Genomic DNA, 22,798 nt, shown 5'->3' on the forward strand with positions numbered 1-22,798 from the left:
CCTGTTTCTCTTTAACTTGACAAATATTTTAAAAGTACAGAAACAGCCTTTCACTAATACCTACCTATTGAAATCTCGTCTTGCAAACCCTTTCCGATTCTTCAAGTAGTTTAGGAAATCATTTCACTATCTCCATTCAGGACTCAAATGCTAACAGCGGTCATTTCTCTGTATCCATAAAGAAACTAAGTGAGAACTTAACACACGTTTGTGTCAGACACAATTTTATATTAAAGCAATCACTCTACACATTCCGATGCATACATTGCTTCCTCTGAAAAGGTTTTTAATTGTTCTGCCTATCCTCGAGACTCTCCACAATGTAAAACTGTTAATGCTTTGATGATAATTTTCTAGGGCAATGTATACTATATACAGCCTCTTACCCTTAGTCTCAAACAATCGCTACCTGAACAGCCTTTGATCCACACAACCTCATCCTTATACGATTACGTTCATAAGTGACGGTACTGTATACTTATAGGTGTACATTTTTTTAAACTAAAAGACCAAATGAAGAATATATATAATATAAGATGTAAAACACCGTCAATGGCAAAAACTTAACAATTTTCGAATGTATACTATGTAGTAAAACGAAATATTCTGTAATGTAAATGATAAAATCAGGGCTGCCAATCATACGCAATCTTCCTAAACAATAACAGCACGAGCAAATTCGTCTCCCTGACTCGGAAAGGTTGGCATGTTTGAAATGCTGTAAGGAACCATGTTGTCAGATGACAAAGTGACATTCAGTATTCATCCTACTTCTCGTTGACCTGACGTTGGGTTGATGGAGCCTCATGGGCAACATCAAATAAATTCTAGAGCTTAAAGACAGGAAACTTCATTAGCTATACAGAGTCGTAATAAAAATGCATAGAAATGATATCGTCCTCGTCGAAATTAACCGCAAATTGAATAGAAGTCGGACATCAGTATTCAGAAGGATCAAACGATTCTTAGGACACTTCACGTTGCATATTTCAATAACAACATTTAAGTGAATTATCGTGTTTTCGTTCCTTTTATCCTTTCAAGATTCCGTTAAATAACACTAGATTTGCTTCAACAATTATTATTATTATTATTATTATTATTATTATTATTATTATTATTATTATTATTACTTTTATTATTATTATTATTATTATTACTTGCGAAGCTACAATCCTAGTTGGAAAAGAAAGATGATCTAAGCCAAGGGGCCCCAACAGGGAAAATAGCCCAGTGAGGAAAGGAAACAATGAAAGATATAATATTCTAAGAACAGTAACAACATAAAATAAACATTTCCTATATACACTATAAAAACTTTAACAAAACAAGAGAAAGAGAAATTAGATAGAATAGTGTGCCCGATTGTACCCTCAAGCAAGAGAACTCTAACCCAAGAGACAGTGGAAGGCCATGGTACAGAATATATGGCATTACCTAAGACAAGAGAACAATGGTTTGATTTTGTTGTGCCATTCTCATAGAAGAGCTGCTTGTCATAGCTAAAACATCTCTGCTACCCTTCAAGAGGAAAGTAGCCACTGAACAATTACAGTGCTGTAGTTAACCCCTTGGGTAAATAAAAATTGTTTGGAAATCTGTGTTGTCAAGTGTATGAGGACAGAGGAGAATCTGTAAAGAATAGGCCAGACTATTCGATGTATGAGTAAGCAAAGGGAAAATGAACCGTAACCAGAGAGAAGGGTCCACTACAGTACTGTCTGGCCAGTAGTATCTCAGCGGGTGGCTAGTGCCTTGGCCGACCTACTACTCACAAAGTAGGTTTATGCATAGAATAAATTTTTCAAACCTGTAGACCTAGTACTGAGATTTAATTCTTAGTGAGTGCTTGAAAATTGAAACCATACATAATCAAGAAAGCATTTTTATAATTCTAATTTTTCCATTTTAACCCTTTTCCAGTCAAAACATATCAGGGCCTGAAATTACTTGTAAGTCACTGCAATAATTCAAAAGATATATTCCTTTAAATCAGCCACTTCAGGGGAACTATCCCGCACCCTCGATGCTGTAGTTGCCAGATGTTGCATTTTAGTTGACCATTTGTCCAAAAATATTACACTGTATTCATACATATACATAGCAACGCGTAAGTCTTATTTGTACAAAAAAAAAAGAAAAAAAAAAGAGAAAAAAAAAGTTAAGATAAATTGTTTGTGCAGGAATTGCCATGTAAGAATTTATGCCCCCGTAAGTTATCGAGAATTTGAAAGCTACTTTATAGAAAGAGGAAATAGGTATTAGACGCTTAAGTCCTAAATACATACAAAGTATTAGCGTACGTTCAAGATAAGGGGAATTAGAGTGTTGTGGATATTTGACATGGTTCAGCAGTTTTAATTGTGAGGTGAATGTGAATGCTACATTAATCTATTACGAGTGAATTATATATATATATATATATATATATATATATATATATATATATTTTTACACAAGACATTTTATACTTATAAAGATCAAGGTACAGAAACCCATTGATATTTCATTCATTTTTATTGGCGATAAATGACAATCACAGTGAATTATATGTGATAAGTTTTTCTATTCTGATCAAGATTCGAACTTATGTCTCTGAAGGGGATATCCATCTAGCGATCAATATATCTATTTATCTATCTTTGTATTTATATATTATATACATATATATACATATGTATAATTATATAAGAGATATATATATATGTATATATATATATATATATAATATATATATATATATATATATATATATATGTATATACATATTGTATATTCTTACGAAGCTGGTCTGACATAAGTGTAGATTATTTCATTCACGTATTTTATTTCATTATTTAAGAGATGTATAGCCAGCTCGTAAGGTAAGTTCCACTCATGTAGGATTAAGTAATGTATGATAATCACTTAGGACTGTCATCATTCCTTTAATTGTATTTTTATTCAGTTCCGAATATGTAAATTTACGTAATTTTAAAGAATTAACTTTTCATTTCACGTAGTTTAGTTACAAAGTCTTATGTAACCTTATTGAAAAGGTATGCTGTATGACACACATACTGGGGATTGCATCATGTTTCCACGTGGTTGTAATTTCCAGGAAGATTCTCGACTAAAAGTTAGCCGAGAGAGAGTAGCCTCGCACCCCTCGCCAAACAACATTAGTACCCCTTCTCCAAATTACTAAGTTGGCAACCTGACATCACCACGGGAATGATTTACTAGAAATTTCTAGAGTGAATTGAGTCAATATATAGGGACCTAGCAATGCATAGGAGACAGAAGAGATCCAGCATATCCCTTTGAGAGAGCCAACATCCGCCAGCCCTCTCTCCAGCCCTCTCTCCAGCCACTACAAAACTCCTCTCAAACGTGAATAGTGTTTTCATCTTAAACGTGAATAGTGATTTCTCTCCAACATATACCGTTTATAGTGTTGTTCAAACATTGGTGATAATATTGTCTGTCTAAGTTAAAAGTGTAGTGTGTTAATTTAAGTACATTTTATAGTGCAAATTTTTGTAACTGACCCTGTGAAATTAGGTTAAACAGTGAAGTATATTTATTTTGCTTAAACACTTGGTAACCTTGTTTGTGCCTAAGGACATAAGAGTAACAGTTAAGTAAATATAAGCGTAATTGTGATTTATTTTCTATGAGTGTTAAGGTGTCATTTATTCATTAATTGTCAAAATTAAATATTTTTATAGATTAATTTTTAGTGAAACAAGTGATTGTATATTATTTTATAGTAATTTTTTGTCTTAGTCTAAGGTCTAGTTCAGATTTAATATTTCGGGGGATTAATTTTGGCGTTAATTTTCTGGAATTTGTTAGTTTCTTTTTTATAGAATATATTTATTTTTTTGAAGGGTGTATTATTTTGATCACCAATATTTTTGTCAGTGCTTTGCTGGTATCCCCTGACTAAGAACTGAAGTAAAAGGTTGATTTAGGAATAGTTCACGTTAAAAGTAATCACCCAGTTTGTTTTGAGTGTAAAGTAAAGAGACCTTTTAGATATTCAGTGTTCATATATATTAATGTCTGAGAGTTGCGTACTATTCTCAGAGCTCGAAGTTTTTCTATTGTGTATCGAATTATGTAATATAAGCAGGTGAGTTTTGGAGCTCTGGAATTTATGTAATTCACTAGTTGTAATAATGTAATAATTTTATAATGCATATAAAAATTAGAATAGCGCCAACGTTATCCCTGCGTGTCGTAAGAGGCGACTAAAAGGGATGGGACGAGGGGGCTGGGAACCCTCTCTCCTGTAAAAGTATCCTGTGAGACAGCAACAAAGAGATGGAGCTGGGGGGAGAGTGACTGCTCCCCGCACTCTAGTTTTGGGGTGTTTGAATGTGCGTGGATGTAGTACGATAGAGAGTAAAAGATGTGAGATTGGAAGTATGTTTAGAAGTAGAAGGATGGATGTATTGGCCTTGTGTGAGACAAAGATGAAAGGAAAGGGTGAAGTGATGTTTGGTGAAATGTCTGGTAGAGTGTCTGGGATTGAAAGGGGAAGAGCGAGAGATGGTGTGGCTTTATTGTTGAGTGAATGGATGACAGGTAAAGTAGTGGAATGGAAGAAGATATCATCTAGGTTAATGTGGGTAAGGGTTAGGTTGGGTAGGGAATGTTGGGCGTTTGTCAGTGCGTATGGGCCAGGTAGTGAGAAAAGTGAAGAAGAGCGGAATGAGTTCTGGAGTGAATTAACTAGGTGTGTAGAAGGACTGGGTAGAAGGAATTATGTGGTTGTTATGGGTGACTTAAATGCTAGAGTGGGTGCTGGAGAGGTAGAAGGTGTCATTGGGAAATATGGCGTACCAGGTGAAAATGAGAGTGGTGAGAGACTGGTAGATATGTGTGTTGAACAAGAGATGGTAATAAGTGCTAGCTTTTTTAAAAAGAAAGATAAGAATAAGTATACATGGGTAAGAGTGGCAAATGGAAGAGTAGTAGAAAGGGCATTAATGGATTATGTGTTGATAACAAAAAGAATGTTTGGAAGATTGAAAGACGTGCACGTGTTTAGGGGTATGGCTAACGGTATGTCTGATCATTTTTTGGTGGAAGGAAAATTGGTTGTAGCAAAAGAGTGGGGGAATAGAGTAGGTGGATGTAAAAGGGAGCTAGTGAGGGTTGAAGAGCTAATAAAACCGGGGGTAAAAAGTAAATATCAGGAAAGGTTGAAAATGGCATATGACGAGGTGAGAGTAAGAGAAACTGGTAATTTAGAGGAGGAGTGGAAGTTAGCAAAAGAAAATTTTGTTGGGATTGCAAGTGATGTATGTGGCAAGAAGGTTGTTGGAGGCAGCATGAGGAAGGGCAGTGAATGGTGGAATGAAGGAGTGAAGGTAAAAGTGGAAGAGAAAAAGAGGGCTTTTGAAGAATGGCTGCAGAGTAATAGTATAGAGAAGTATGAAAAATATAGAGAGAAAAAGGTGGAAGTAAAGCGCAAGGTACGTGAGGCAAAGAGGGCAGCTGACCTGAGGTGGGGTCAGGGACTGGGTCAGTCATATGAAGAGAATAAGAAGAAGTTTTGGAAAGAAGTGAAGAGAGTAAGGAAGGCCGGCGCAAGAATTGAAGAGACAGTGAAAGATGGAAATGGAAGGTTGTTAAAAGGAGAGGAGGTAAGGAAAAGGTGGGCGGAATATTTTGAAAGTTTGCTGAATGTTGAGGATGATAGGGAGGCAGATATAATTGCGGTTCCAGGTGTTGAGGTGCCAGTGATGGGAGATGAGAATGAGAGAGAGATTACAATAGAGGAAGTGAGGAGAGCACTAGATGAAACGAGAGTAGGAAAAGCATCGGGTATGGATGGTGTGAAAGCTGAGATGTTGAAGGAAGGGGGTGTGACTGTACTTGAATGGTTGGTGAGATTGTTTAATGTGTGTTTTGTGTTGTCAATGGTACCAGTAGATTGGGTCTGTGCATGTATTGTACCACTATATAAGGGTAAGGGAGATGTGCATGAGTGTTGTAATTCAAGAGGTATTAGTTTGTTGAGTGTAGTTGGAAAAGTGTATGGTAGAATACTGATTAATAGGATTAAGGATAAAACAGAGAATGCAATCTTGGAAGTACAGGGTGGTTTTAGAAGAGGTAGGGGTTGTATGAATCAGATTTTTACAGTTAGGCAGATATGCGAGAAATATTTAGCAAAAGGTAAGGAGGTGTATGTTGCGTTTATGGATCTGGAGAAAGCATATGATAGAGTTGATAGGGAAGCAATGTGGAATGTGATGAGGTTATATGGAGTTGGTGGAAGGTTGTTGCAAGCAGTGAAAAGTTTCTACACAGGTAGTAAAGCATGTGTTAGAATAGGAAATGAGGTGAGCGATTGGTTTCCGGTGAGAGTGGGGCTGAGACAGGGATGTGTGATGTCGCCGTGGTTGTTTAACTTGTATGTTGATGGAGTGGTGAGAGAGGTGAATGCTAGAGTGCTTGGACGAGGATTAAAACTGGTAGGCGAGAATGATCATGAATGGGAAGTAAATCAGTTGTTGTTTGCGGATGATACTGTACTGGTAGCAGACACAGAAGAGAAGCTTGACCGACTAGTGACAGAATTTGGAAGGGTGTGTGAGAGAAGGAAGTTGAGAGTTAATGTGGGTAAGAGTAAGGTTATGAGATGTACGAGAAGGGAAGGTGGTGCAAGGTTGAATGTCATGTTGAATGGAGAGTTACTTGAGGAGGTGGATCAGTTTAAGTACTTGGGGTCTGTTGTTGCAGCAAATGGTGGAGTGGAAGCAGATGTACGTCAGAGAGTGAATGAAGGTTGCAAAGTGTTGGGGGCAGTTAAGGGAGTAGTAAAAAATAGAGGATTGGGCATGAATGTAAAGAGAGTTCTATATGAGAAAGTGATTGTACCAACTGTGATGTATGGATCGGAGTTGTGGGGAATGAAAGTGATGGAGAGACAGAAATTGAATGTGTTTGAGATGAAGTGTCTGAGGAGTATGGCTGGTGTATCTCGAGTAGATAGGGTTAGGAACGAAGTGGTGAGGGTGAGAACGGGTGTAAGAAATGAGTTAGCGGCTAGAGTGGATATGAATGTGTTGAGGTGGTTTGGCCATGTTGAGAGAATGGAAAATAGCTGTCTGCTAAAGAAGGTGATGAATGCAAGAGTTGATGGGAGAAGTACAAGAGGAAGGCCAAGGTTTGGGTGGATGGATGGTGTGAAGAAAGCTCTGGGTGATAGGAGGATAGATGTGAGAGAGGCAAGAGAGCGTGCTAGAAATAGGAATGAATGGCGAGCGATTGTGACGCAGTTCCGGTAGGCCCTGCTGCTTCCTCCGGTGCCTTAGATGACCGCGGAGGTAGCAGCAGTAGGGGACTCAGCAGTATGAAGCTTCATCTGTGGTGGAAATGTGGGAGGTTGGGCTGTGGCACCCTAGCAGTACCAGCTGAACTCGGCTGAGTCCCTGGTTAGGCTGGAGGAACGTAGAGAGTAGAGGTCCCCTTTTTGTTTTGTTTCTTGTTGTTGTCGGCTACCCCCCAAAATTGGGGGAAGTGCCTTTGGTATATGTATGTATGTATGTATATATATATAAATTTATATATATATATATATAAATATATATATATATATATATATATATATATATAAATATATAAATTTATATATATATATATATATATATATATATATATATATATATGTTACAGTAAGAACACGTACCTAAGGATTACGCGTAATCCCTGAATATTTCAGTAAATACACGTATTCCCCGTTTCACTCAGGGATTTCATGTAATCACTGAAATTTCCAGTGATTACGCGAAATCCCGGAAATTAGACCTGTCATTTTACGTGTTCTTACTATTAAGCATTCAGTGAATTTGCGTAACCTTCGTCTATGAACATTTCAATTAAACACAGTACAATTACACACATACAATTACACACAGCATAGTTTAACTTAACGACCTTTCAGTTTCGTTAGTGAGTGTTTGTGTTTAAACGACCGAGACATGAGCGAATGGTTCAGTTTTCAAAAGTGTCTGATCCACTGCTCGTTGCTTCATTCTTCCTCTTCTTCAAGCAACTCTGACTTGTTACTTCATTCTTCCTCTTCCTCCAGCAAAGTCAAGATGTCTATCGAGGAAAGGTTTACACAAAACCTCATGGATCATTTTAAAGAAAACAAAAAAGGATTAATTCCAAAGTGTGACTATCAGAAGACCATCGATGCCCTGAAAGCAGCAGCTGATAACTCACATGCCAAGGGCCGGCACGGATATTATCTGTTGGTGGCCTGGATGGCTGACAATGACTCACAAGACTGGCCTACAGGCATCAAGTTTGTTCAGTTCCAGAAAAACAGTGCTCTCCATTCCGGGATCAAGTGCTCTCCATATTCTGCCATGTTTGGCTGTGAGGCTCGTGTAGGACTTACTACCTCGTCTTTGCCGATGGAAGTGATTGGTCAAATGGAGACTGAGGAGGATCTTCTTACTGTCACGCCAATCAGGCAAGACTCTGACAATGACAACTCTCTCTCCCAAACTGATGGTGTTGCAAACCAGATCCAAGGTACAAGTCATGAAACACCAATACATGATTTGACAGAGGATGTTCTGCTCCCAGTCGAACATGGCAGCACTACAACACAATACACTGGTGACAATGTAACAAGTCAGCCAATGGCAGCTGAAATCCTTGATCTACCCACAGGACCTTCCTCGCCCACAGCAACACCATCTGCCTACAATGTTGAGAGTCCTGTTTCTTCTGGAGAATCAGAAGAGCCCGTAACGTCTCTCACACCCTCTCTATCTGACAGTCCTGTTTCCTATTTTAAAAACCACAGAATTGCAGAACGCATCAAAGAAATCAAAAGGCGTTGTCATGAAGCAGCCAATGCACAAACTTCTCATGCAGAAAGGATGGTGAAAAGAAGTCGCGTAGATCTGTGAGCTGGCGAACAAGGAGACAATGTAGCTGTGCCAGTTCCACTTGTTGATCATGAGAGAGGCAATCCTAGAAATATCCTTGGTGTCATAATTGACAGACGAGAAGACACACTAATACAGGATAGCCATAAAAGCTAGTATTCTCAGTGGTCTGTATTCCAGAAATCAATTCGATCTGTGCCCTCAGCACCTTCTAAACACTGACGACATGAACAGTGAAAAAACAGTTTCACTGCGCTCGGCGGTGATTTCTCAATCTGCTTCAGGTGGACAAGGCTTCACAAGATGTAACTGTTACTGACACCCAAAAGTGTAGTACAAGGCGATGTAAATGCCTAAAGCTGGGCTTCTGTGTAACTCACGATATCATAGCAGCCTCAATTGTTGTAACAATTAACATGTCAATGATTTCTGTTATTCTTTAGAACTTTTAAATGCTTTGTTTTAGGTCGTGGAACAGTTTACGTTGTGTGTGTGTTTGACCAATAAAATTCTGTATGTTTGCATTTTTTAATGTTAATTCTATTTTTTATCTAGTTACTTACTAATATGCTAGTCGCAACGTTGGCATTGATGATGAAATGAGCTTCAGGGATTACGTGTAATTACTGGGACCATTTTTCAGAGATTTCGCGTAATTACTGGAAAATTCAGTGATTACGTGAAATTTCTAAGTGAAACAGGTAATACGTGTATTCACTGTTCTTACTGTACCATATATATATATATATATATATATATATATATATATATATATATATATATATATATATATATATAATATATGTGTGTGTGTGTATGTCTCTGTGTGTATGCGTGTATGTTTGTTTAAAACAACAACAAACGCCGCCGTTTCCTGCCCACTGCGGGACAAAGGCCTCAGCCATGTCTTTATTCATGTCTGAGGTTTGGCCAGTTTTCATCACTAAGCTGGCCAACTGCGAATTGGTGGCAGCCCTGACTAGTACAACTTTGCTGATGTATGGCGCTACACAAACCATTTCACCAGGTTGAGGTATACTCACTCAGAAAGGGATGAATATACAGTATGTTAGCTATACCATATAAATATATATATATATATATATATATATATATATATATATATATATATATATATATATATATATATATATATGTGTGTGTGTGTGTGTGTATGTATATATATAATATACTCACTCAGAAACGGATATATATATACAGCATATAAGCTATACTATATATATATATATATATATATATATATATATATATATATATATATATATATATGCTTGTTTGTGTGGTATGTGGCTATATTTTTCATATTTTAATTCATCTCTCTCTCTCTCTCTCTCTCTCTCTCTCTCTCTCTCAGCAGGAATCCTTGTTTTTCTACTAAACTATGTAGAAACTGAAAAGTAGCGTAGGTTCACGTTGTAAATATCTTGTGTACTAAGGGCTCAAGTATGTAAGCGTCTGCAGTACCACTTGGATGTGAAGAGGAGATCCCGTAGAGTGGAATGGTTAGGTCGAAGGTAATGTCCATTTTCACATTTCCTACCTTGCGTTGGACGCGAATTAAGGTGGTTGTGTGTCGAATTAGGTTTTAATGTGTGTCGTAGTTGTAAACGTAAACTGGTTTGGTCTTTTTGATGAAGGAAGATGAAAATACCTTCTCTTTTCTCTTACATCTGTCTAGATGCTGAAGTCTATTTTGTTATTAGATGACTATGTTTAAGAAGCCTTGTATTTTTGATAGCGATTGTGATTCACAGTCCGTGTGCTTTGATATGCCTTCATATATGACATATATATGATTATACAGGATATATGTATATGTGTATGGATATACATATCATCATCATCATCTCCTACGCCTATTGACGCAAAGGGCCTCGGTTAGATTTCGTCAGTCGTCTCTATCTTGAGCTTTAAATTCAATACTTCTCCATTCATCATCTCCTACTTCGTGCTTCATAGTCCTCAGACATGTAGGCGTAGGTCTTCTAACTCTTCTAATGCCTTGTGGAGCCCAGCTGAACGTTTGATGAACCAATCTCTCTTGGGGAGTGCGGAGAGCATGCGCAAACCATCTCCATTTACCCTTCACCATGATCTCATCCACATATGGCACTCAAATAATATCGCTTATAGTTTCATTTCTAATGCTGTTCTGCCATTTAACTCCTTATCTCCTTCTGAGGGCTTTGTTCTCAAATCTACAAAATCTATTGGAGATTGTTTCATTGTCATACCATGACTCATGTCCACAGTTACACTGATCTCACTTAACTGATATATAGTCTGATTTATGTAATTTCAGGTGATCTGATATCCAAATTTTACTTAACTTAGTCATTGTCTGATTTGATTTTTTCAATCTTTCACTAAACTAATTCTAAAGACCCTGTATTGGAGATCATAGTTCCTAAGTTCTTGAATGATTCTACCTCATTAATCCTTTCTCCTTCCAATGATATTTCATCTTCCGTTGCATACTCCGTTCTCATCATCTCTGTCTTTCGTCTTTTTATCTTGAGCCCAACTTCGTGTGGTATTTCATGAATATTTCATGAATGAATGCATGAAATATGTATATACATATACCGATATATCTATATCTATCTATCTACCTATATATCTATATATATATATATATATATATATATATATATATATATATATATATATATATATATATATATATATATATATATATATGTACATACATACACAACTCAGAGAGCTCTGGAAAGAATATGATTGAAATAACACTAAGAGATAGAAAAAGAGCAACATAGATACAAGAGCAAGCTAGAGTAGAGGATATTCTAACAATATTTAAGAAAAAGAAATAGTCATATGCAAGACATACAATGAGAATGACAGACAATAGATAGACATTGAGAATAACAGAATATGTTCATAGAGATTACAAAAGAAGTAGGGAAAGGAAGAGAAGATGATGGATTGACGAACTAAGAAAGTTTGCGTGTGTGGACTGGCATAGAAAGACCATAAATTCAAACGCAAGTGTTAGTACATGTCTGAGGCCTTTATTCTGCATTGGACTTGCAACGGCTGATGATGATGATGATGATGTAGATTATTGTATATATTATGCACTCTTTACATTTCATAAGTTTGGTATGTTACAAACGCATGCGCAGGAGTCGTGCTGATGTATGCCTTGCAGAGTACTACTCTACATAACCCCATTGGTGTGTCGAAATATAGGAATATACGAATCGGATTTTCATTTTTCCATTCCCGCAATCATCTGTCTTCATCTACAATACTGCTCATCTCATATCAACATGGCCCAGTGACTAAACTATTCAGCATTTTTAGGGATCATCGAAATCCAGTATTTGCATCGAGCCGTCATTTACCCTCGACCACATGTGGATCTTACAGTGGTTGTACTTTGTTTGTGAACCGTTCATGCAGTGCCAGTGCAGTTATTGCCCTTGCCGCCCCACCCAGGAGCCCTCCCACAGTCGGTCTTCCGTTGCCATTTGCCACTGTTGATCTAGTGTAATTTTAAAATAAGAACTGTAAAAAGTCTTTCTTATTTTTTCGTCTTTTCTATTAAACTGTGGGTGATAGCTTAAAACAATTCATAATGTCTAGTACCTCACATCATGATGAGTCTGGGAACATGCACCATGGCCAGGACAATGATGACAGCCATTTGCTTTCACACCCAGCCTCAATAACAGCACGTCGAATCTCACCAGGTTTTTCAACGCCCTCACCACACCTGAACATGCCGCCTTCAACAGCTTCAGGTGGGGAGTTAAGACTCCTTTATCAAATACCTGGTGTAATCTCTACAGGACGAGTTGGCTACATACCAGAGAGAGGAGGATCAACGTCGTAATGAGCAGAAACTACGCCACCTAAAGGACAACCTAAGAGGAGAGGAGCAAGCCCAGCATTTCACCGTTCTATTGCATCTACTCATACTCAACCCTAACCACCAGCAAGCAACACCATCAGCCTTAGCAACTTCCATCTCAATCTTCAGTGCTGTTACCCATCCAGCCACCACCCCTTCAGAAAACCAACAAGCAACACCACTGGCCTCAACAACTTCCATCTCAATCTACAGTGCTTTAGCCCATCTAGCCACCACCCCCACAGAAAATCATCACCCAGACCCCTCCGCCCTTACGTCTCGATGCCACATATTGAGTGTTTAGGGAATGGTGCAGACACTGGGATGGTGAATCTAGGGACATTACCTACTAGGAAGCAATTAATACAGCTTCACATATGCCTCGAACACACACTCGGCAGATGGATCACAGATGACACCAGCTTTAGGTATCCTTAAGACCACTCTGTCTTTAGCCAAGTAATCCTGTCATACCCCGTTCTACGTCCATTAAGATATTCAGATGCCACTCCTGTCCTATGTGCACTGCAAGGAGTGGAGTTGACCATTCTCCGGCAAGACTTCCCACGGCTCATCCTACAGGTCGTGCATATGAACTGATGTAAGGAGCTACCCCCCCATGCCAACACAACCCCTGCTGAGGCCCGAGGATATTTCCTCAGAATTTTCCATGATGTGCTAATGTCCAAGCAGCTTCACTGAGATCAATGGAAGGACCAATGAAAATCCACCTTAAAGAGGATGCTATTTCGTTCACTATCCACACCCCTTGGCAGAGTCCCTCTGCTTTCTGCGAACTTGTCAGGAAGAAACTGGATTCTATGGTCCAGCAGGGTATCATCAAGTCTTGCAACATCGAAATGGTGTCACCCTCTAGTCATCATCCCAAAGGCCAGGGGAGTTCATATCACAGTAGATCTCACCAAGCTGAACACGCAAGTTTTCATACTAGCCGACCCTTTGCCCACACCCACAGCTGCTGCTGCGCTGTCGATTCCACAGCCAAATTCTTCACCACTGCGGACGCTCTACATAGTTACTGCAGTATGGAGCTAGTGGAGGAATACCGTCATCTCATCAAATTTTATTATGCTCTACAGACGCTTCCAGCATTGCTGCCACCGGCGATGCCTAGTGTTACTGCAGCAACCTTGCTCTCCAGGGCATGAAATGTGTCTAGGTTGTTGATGACATTCTCATCTTTGGTGACCACCTACAGTACTGACACATTACCACAGGATCCATGAATTACTCACTCGCTGCCACAAAAATGGCATCACTCTCAACAGAGATAAGTTCATAGTGGCCGAGACCCGGGTGAATTTCTTCGCATTCACTCTTTCTGAAGAAGGAATAGCTGCCAATCCAGGGTAAGTTGCAGCTCTTCAAGACTTCCCCACACCTTTCAACTTGACGGACTTAGGTTCCTTCATGAGGTTATTTAACCAATTGACAGAGTTCACCCCAGATATTGCCCTGACTGTACAGCCTCTTCAACCATTCACAACTCCTTTGCCCATTCATAAGCCCCAAGTGCTCTTTTGTTTGGACACCGGACCACAACAAGGCCTTCAAACATGTAGAAGAAGCATTCCCAAGGGCTCCAGTTCTGGCTCTTTTGACCCAACGTTGCTAACCATTCTCCTGACCGACGCATCTTGTCTCTATGGGATAGGCTATGCCTACTCCAGGACTACAGTTCTGAATGACTCTGGGTAGCCCAGTGTGGATCCCGCTTTCTCACAAACACCGAGACGAGGTACGTGACAATTGAGTTGGAGTTGTTCACTGTATCTTGGGCTCTCACAAAGTGTTTCTTGTGCCCCCAAGGACTGCCATCCTCCACACTCCAAACAGATCATCGCCCATTGGTGCATATTATCAACAACTACACGTTAGACATGATTGAAAATCCACAGCTCCAGAAATGAAGGAACATATGTCACAATACCAATGTATTACAGAGTGGTGTTCCAGCAAGTCTTTTTGCATCTCAGATGAACTCTCCTGCGCATTTGTCAGATGCCCCATGGTTGAGGATCTCTCATATCACCAAATATATATACTGTATATGTATATATATATATATATATATATATATATATATATATATATATATATATATATATATATATATATAAATCTGTGTGTATATATGTAAGGTGTTTATTCGTTTAATCTGATTTTTATCTGTGACTGAAATAGTTCTTTGTTTAATCATTTTAATTGGTTTTATTCATGTTGCTTTAAAGTTTCTTAGGTCCATTTATGTTTATTTGCCCTTTTATTTAAAAAAAAATTTCCTTTAGCAGTATTACTTTATTTTTCATATATTCTGTTACCTTTGGCATGTTTTTTATTTGTTTATATTTTACTGTAGAGGTTATACTTGTGTCACTCCTCTTTCATTGAGGATAAGAAATGATGTAAACAATAAAGTGAAGTCAGAAATAAGAGGAAAAGAATATATTACCATATATAAAAGCATTATGAGGATGAATAGCATATAACTGTGAAACGAGACTCCAGAAAAATATTCGTAACAAATTTGATATTCTGAATTTCCATTGATTCAACTAATTAATAGGTTAGCCAGGACACCAGCCCTCCGTTGAGATACCACTGGCTAGATAGTATTATATTGGATCCCTCTCTCTAGTTACGGCTTATTTTTCATTTGCTTACACATACACCGAATAGTCTGGCCTATTTTTTTTCTGTCCTCAAACACCTTACACCACAGAGATTACCAAACAATTCTTCTTTGTTCAAGGGGTTAACTACTGCATTTTAATTGTTCAATGGCTGCTTTCCGCTTGGTAGGGGTAGAAGAGACTCTTATCTATGTTAAGCAGCTCTTCTAGGAGCAAGAAACTAAAAAATCAAACCATTGTTCTCTATTCTTGAGTAGTGCCTTAGCTTCTGTACCATGGTCTTCCACTGTCTTGGGTTTGAGGGCACACACTATTCTATCTTATTTCTCATCCTCTTGGTATTTTTTTGAAGTTTTTATAGTATATATTTGAAAGATTTATTTTAATATTGTTAATCTTCTTCAAGTATGATATTCTAATTGTTCATTGCTACTCTTGTAGTTTATCTATTTTCTTATTTCCTTTCCTTAGTGGCCTATTTTTCCTGTTGGAGCCCATGGGCTTATAGAATCGCGCTTGTCAACTTGGGTTGTAGCTTAGCAAGTAATAATGATGATAATAGAGTAGGTCTACTGCTGTGTATAGTATTGAGCCACATAAACAAAAGGATAAAATATTAGAATTAACTGTAAACCTTGTATAACTGTACGTAGTTGTTTGAATAGATCGGACAGATCTGAATGCAAAGAATGATTAGAATTATGAAAGCCCTTATACAGAAGGCACAAAGACCTAATTGAAAGTCGGTGCTACAGAGTATCACACAATATTTCGAAGCTTACAAGTTACCGAAGTAATTCAACAAAGTACAAACAGTTAGCGTAGTTTTTTTTTTTTTTTTTTTTTTTTTTTGTTACTTGCATTATTCCTTTTTTATGTAAATCTAAATTCTTATTAGATAACGTGAATGTTGTTACCGTGATATGTAAGCCTAGTCTAGTAAGTGAACCAAAGTAGTGTAATTTTCGTCCATTAAGAGGAGAAACTTTGCAGCAACTTTCACTCTCCTCAAGTTAGTGTTATCTTTTTGGAGGGAGGTGGTTGACTTTAAGTTAGTTTATAAATGAATAATTTTTAGTTCATTCTTCCAACTGTTACTTTTAGACTAATAATCATATAACAGGAATTAATCTATTATTATAGTGGAGAGTATAGCAAACTTTGAATAAAATATACAATGTTTTACGTAGTTAGTTACGATACCTTTCGTCATTAATCTGAAATCGGAAAAATTTTCGTTTCTGTTAAATACTCAGTAAATAATTCAGAATATGATGTAAAAACGTTTTCGTTCATATTACTATTGCAATATCATGTGTCTTTCATTCCAGCAAATATCTTTTTTCCACTTATGCTCCTATTTTCAAAATTCAAATGCATGTTGATTTTCAATGTAATGAAAAAAGGAAAAACTAATCCCCGAATAAGCTATTTTTTTTTCTTCTTATAGAACGGATTAGAGTTAATAATGGCATCCATCTGTGGATTATATCGGATTATATCAGATTATATCTGTTACAATACAACCCAACGGACAACGTTTGCTTTAGGCGTTTTGTTTTGATTATAAAAGATATTGCACATTATCCTTGCTTCATATCCTGATTTACAGAGCTAAATCTTTGTGTTCGGGGAAGGCACACTCAGTCTTCCCAAAGGTTTAGGAGATTTGTCTATATTCTTCTCTTCTGCACGACAGCACGACCCTCGTCCCCAGTCATTCACAAGTATCTTCCATCTACTTCTACTCGGTGTTTCTCCAAGCTCCAACTGCCTCCATCATTTATCAAGTCTTTTTATCTTTTGTTATTTTTGCTTTACATGTAGAAATATTTTACAAAGCATTAATTATCGGTAATTCACTGCTAATCAGTTATTGTAAATACAGAAATCGAAAGTTAAAATTTGTTTTATTGTATTTTACAAATCTAAAATTTGGTGTCAATGATGCTGTGAAATTTGAATTCTCGTGAAAACAAGAATTTAAATCCAGGTCTTGGTCATTGTCAGTGATCCGTGTAAACGGATGAGTAACAGTTCCAAGGACCAGTTTCCCATTATATAAACCTATCGACAGGACACTTACAACAAAATCTCAGTTCAGAATCATTTTTAATACATGTTGATCATATTAAAATGACGATCTCTTTAAGGCCAGTCGAAGTTTCTACAGTATGTTATTGTCAGTATGACTAGGCTCATGAGAATATACAGCTTTCAAAGGTAATACATAATCATTTGCATGCTTATGTAAAATGTAATTATTACCTTTCATCCCTGGCTAAAACAGTTTTACCGTGGTAATTTAAATATATAGACTTAACAACTTCGCAAATGTTTATACAAAAGTTCCATAATACCAAATAAAATTTCTACTTCCGGTTTAACAGGAGTATATCTGCCCATACTGCTCACTACTTGGTTAATCAAGTATGCCAAAAAAACATTAGGATACTTCCCTCTAATACATATCCTCTGACTTTGCTAAGCTTTTCATAATTTTTAGATTACCATATATCTATCCTTGGTTCCAGAATACTTTAGTTATCTGTTACTCAAGGTTTATCCTCAACATTATCAGGACTCGTCTACTGAGTTTGTAGCATATTGTATAAGCAAGACCCATACCTTTTCATAATATTAAATGGTCCCTTGGGATAAATCATTATTTATCTAAATGGGGTAGCATATGTACTCACTATGAAAGACTTAGAGCCATTTACAGTCCTAGTAAATAGTCAGTAAGTACAGGTATATTATGTACTTTGCAATGCCTTTTTCTCTCGTGCAAATTCCATTTAATGGCTTTGGCAATTCACCAGACTTTGAAATCAATAGGATATCCATTTCTTTAAATCTGTTTTACAATTATTTATTATGCTTTCTGCTCTAATCATAGCTACTTCATCAATAAGATAGTTCTGGAAAAATCTCCTTCTGATACTCGCAAAGAAAATATTGATTCGTAGGGTGATTAGGCCATCGGTATAGGCATTACTTGAAAGTTTTTGTAGAATCCTCATGGCCCCTGCTGGACTCTGTTTTTAACGTTCAACTATACTCATCGCTCAACTATACCCCATCTATTTCTATTCATTTAGTCTGCTACTACGGGATTTAACCCCTCACCCCCATCCCCCGTTGAACATAAGTGCTGACTGTCTCCTCAGACCCAGGGCCGGACATTATTGACAAAATTCATTTATCAAATAAATCCAACAATTTCTCTTGCAATATCCTTTTATAATATGTTTCCAAGGCACTTAAGTTCTTGTTTGTAATTTGTAATATTTGCTTAAATCTATTCACAAACTCAAAGTAAAGACTTAACAGCATTTACATCACGACTGCATCATGAAACCTACTATGAGATTCAGGGCCTCTGTAACACGGTTTTTTGGACTTTGCTCCTTATCAAGGCATCGGATGTAGCTGAAAGTTGACATATGTATATTTTACAACCACACACAAATTTTGTCAGCATTTTCAATAACCTAAACCCGATAGTTTTAATTTTTATAGAGTAAAAATGATCTAGCCGACGCCATGGCCAGTGATAACGAGCCAAGAGTAGAAAACATTCATTACGTAAGCAATGTAAACACCTTTTGACAAAATTTTGCCCCGCCCATCCACCGGACACCCATTCACCTTCTTCCATCGGCTCTGAAACCCATAACAGTCAAGAATGGCTAGCAGGATTTGGAATTGCCCCTGTGGTTGCAAAACTGCATTTATCTTACGACTTGCAACTTTATACAGTCAAGAGAAATCCCATGGCCATATTTACTATAGCCTGAATAGGTAATTATTCAGTTTCTAGTTTAAATCCAATGTTTATGGTCTGATTTGTATTTAGCGTAATATGATTATAATACTTGTAATGTCACTCAGGCTTTTGAACATTTCCATTAACTATTCACTATGCCACCAAGAGAGAGAGAGAGAGAGAGAGAGAGAGAGAGATAGAGAGAGAGAGAGAAAGAGAGAGATTGTATGTAAACAGTCTTGATATAACTATTTTTGTTAAAATGAGAATTTTGTGCTAAACTCGCCATCAGACCAACGGATCATCCGATATAATTTTTTTTTTCTTCTTCTTAGGCCGTACGACCGTGTTGGCTATGTTTTGGGCATGACTGCATTTTGTAAATAAATCATGAATAGTTTTAGGAGTTTTATTTGTACATCTTATGGGAATTTATAGGAGTAAAGTGAACATAATTCATTTATCCTTTAGAATAATTACTACATGTAGCAAAACAAATAGTAGTAAAGATGATAATGCAATGAAGGAATGATACCAAACTTTATCTTTAGCTTCAACATCGGCAATAACATACCCAGTTGCCATAAATTTGTCAGCTTAATGAAATAGCCTATCATCTAATATAAAACTTAAATTCTGAGGAGGCCATGGCTTATTGCACAGTGAAAAAAAATGACACAGACTTTATGAATGGCGGAACGATACATAAATGTGGGTGGGGTATCTGTGCTAGCGTAGGAATACTACTGTAGCAGTAATGCCGCAACCGTAGTATACATGAATTAAACGTTTAGGCCAACTGCTGGGATCCTTGAGGATCATTTAGCACTTCTTACAACTACTCGAGAAATAAGTTTTTATAGCCAGAATTTTAATTTTCTGATCCAACAATGCCCATGATAGCCTTCAGTGTTATCCAGAATTATAACGAGGCTAAAGTGGGTGGAGCCTCATGAAGTCATCATTCTGACGATAATTATTGGTGAAAGTTTAAAGGAAAATACAGTACCGGTAGAGGTTATACTTGTGTCACTCCTCTTTCATTGAGGATAAGAAATGATGTAAACAATAAAGTGAAGTCAGAAATAAGAGGAAAAGAATATATTACCATATATAAAAGCATTATGAGGATGAATAGCATATAACTGTGAAACGAGACTCCAGAAAAATATTCGTAACAAATTTGATATTCTGAATTTCCATTGATTCAACTAATTAATAGGTTAGCCAGGACACCAGCCCTCCGTTGAGATACCACTGGCTAGATAGTATTATATTGGATCCCTCTCTCTAGTTACGGCTTATTTTTCATTTGCTTACACATACACCGAATAGTCTGGCCTATTTTTTTTCTGTCCTCAAACACCTTACACCACAGAGATTACCAAACAATTCTTCTTTGTTCAAGGGGTTAACTACTGCATTTTAATTGTTCAATGGCTGCTTTCCGCTTGGTAGGGGTAGAAGAGACTCTTATCTATGTTAAGCAGCTCTTCTAGGAGCAAGAAACTAAAAAATCAAACCATTGTTCTCTATTCTTGAGTAGTGCCTTAGCTTCTGTACCATGGTCTTCCACTGTCTTGGGTTTGAGGGCACACACTATTCTATCTTATTTCTCATCCTCTTGGTATTTTTTTGAAGTTTTTATAGTATATATTTGAAAGATTTATTTTAATATTGTTAATCTTCTTCAAGTATGATATTCTAATTGTTCATTGCTACTCTTGTAGTTTATCTATTTTCTTATTTCCTTTCCTTAGTGGCCTATTTTTCCTGTTGGAGCCCATGGGCTTATAGAATCGCGCTTGTCAACTTGGGTTGTAGCTTAGCAAGTAATAATGATGATAATAGAGTAGGTCTACTGCTGTGTATAGTATTGAGCCACATAAACAAAAGGATAAAATATTAGAATTAACTGTAAACCTTGTATAACTGTACGTAGTTGTTTGAATAGATCGGACAGATCTGAATGCAAAGAATGATTAGAATTATGAAAGCCCTTATACAGAAGGCACAAAGACCTAATTGAAAGTCGGTGCTACAGAGTATCACACAATATTTCGAAGCTTACAAGTTACCGAAGTAATTCAACAAAGTACAAACAGTAAGCGTAGTTTTTTTTTTTTTTTTTTTTTTTTTTTTTTTTTTTTTTTTTTGTTACTTGCATTATTCCTTTTTTATGTAAATCTAAATTCTTATTAGATAACGTGAATGTTGTTACCGTGATATGTAAGCCTAGTCTAGTAAGTGAACCAAAGTAGTGTAATTTTCGTCCATTAAGAGGAGAAACTTTGCAGCAACTTTCACTCTCCTCAAGTTAGTGTTATCTTTTTGGAGGGAGGTGGTTGACTTTAAGTTAGTTTATAAATGAATAATTTTTAGTTCATTCTTCCAACTGTTACTTTTAGACTAATAATCATATAACAGGAATTAATCTATTATTATAGTGGAGAGTATAGCAAACTTTGAATAAAATATACAATGTTTTACGTAGTTAGTTACGATACCTTTCGTCATTAATCTGAAATCGGAAAAATTTTCGTTTCTGTTAAATACTCAGTAAATAATTCAGAATATGATGTAAAAACGTTTTCGTTCATATTACTATTGCAATATCATGTGTCTTTCATTCCAGCAAATATCTTTTTTCCACTTATGCTCCTATTTTCAAAATTCAAATGCATGTTGATTTTCAATGTAATGAAAAAAGGAAAAACTAATCCCCGAATAAGCTATTTTTTTTTCTTCTTATAGAACGGATTAGAGTTAATAATGGCATCCATCTGTGGATTATATCGGATTATATCAGATTATATCTGTTACAATACAACCCAACGGACAACGTTTGCTTTAGGCGTTTTGTTTTGATTATAAAAGATATTGCACATTATCCTTGCTTCATATCCTGATTTACAGAGCTAAATCTTTGTGTTCGGGGAAGGCACACTCAGTCTTCCCAAAGGTTTAGGAGATTTGTCTATATTCTTCTCTTCTGCACGACAGCACGACCCTCGTCCCCAGTCATTCACAAGTATCTTCCATCTACTTCTACTCGGTGTTTCTCCAAGCTCCAACTGCCTCCATCATTTATCAAGTCTTTTTATCTTTTGTTATTTTTGCTTTACATGTAGAAATATTTTACAAAGCATTAATTATCGGTAATTCACTGCTAATCAGTTATTGTAAATACAGAAATCGAAAGTTAAAATTTGTTTTATTGTATTTTACAAATCTAAAATTTGGTGTCAATGATGCTGTGAAATTTGAATTCTCGTGAAAACAAGAATTTAAATCCAGGCCTTGGTCATTGTCAGTGATCCGTGTAAACGGATGAGTAACAGTTCCAAGGACCAGTTTCCCATTATATAAACCTATCGACAGGACACTTACAACAAAATCTCAGTTCAGAATCATTTTTAATACATGTTGATCATATTAAAATGACGATCTCTTTAAGGCCAGTCGAAGTTTCTACAGTATGTTATTGTCAGTATGACTAGGCTCATGAGAATATACAGCTTTCAAAGGTAATACATAATCATTTGCATGCTTATGTAAAATGTAATTATTA

At 36.8% G+C, this 22,798-nt stretch overlaps 2 protein-coding genes across 3 annotated transcripts in view; both read left to right on the plus strand.

Moving 5' to 3' along the window:
* Positions 1-22,798, plus strand: part of LOC137644025 (uncharacterized) — a 204,235-nt gene that overhangs the window by 29,010 nt on the left and 152,427 nt on the right. The gene's annotated exons all lie outside the window — the stretch shown is intronic.
* Positions 8,421-13,108, plus strand: LOC137638045 (mucin-1-like). Its single transcript, XM_068370140.1, has 2 exons — positions 8,421-8,897; positions 12,743-13,108. Exons 1-2 carry the CDS (start codon positions 8,421-8,423, stop codon positions 13,106-13,108), a joined length of 843 nt encoding a protein of 280 aa, XP_068226241.1.

This window comes from Palaemon carinicauda, chromosome 1 (genome assembly GCF_036898095.1).
Source record: "Palaemon carinicauda isolate YSFRI2023 chromosome 1, ASM3689809v2, whole genome shotgun sequence".
Classification (NCBI taxonomy): domain Eukaryota; kingdom Metazoa; phylum Arthropoda; class Malacostraca; order Decapoda; family Palaemonidae; genus Palaemon; species Palaemon carinicauda.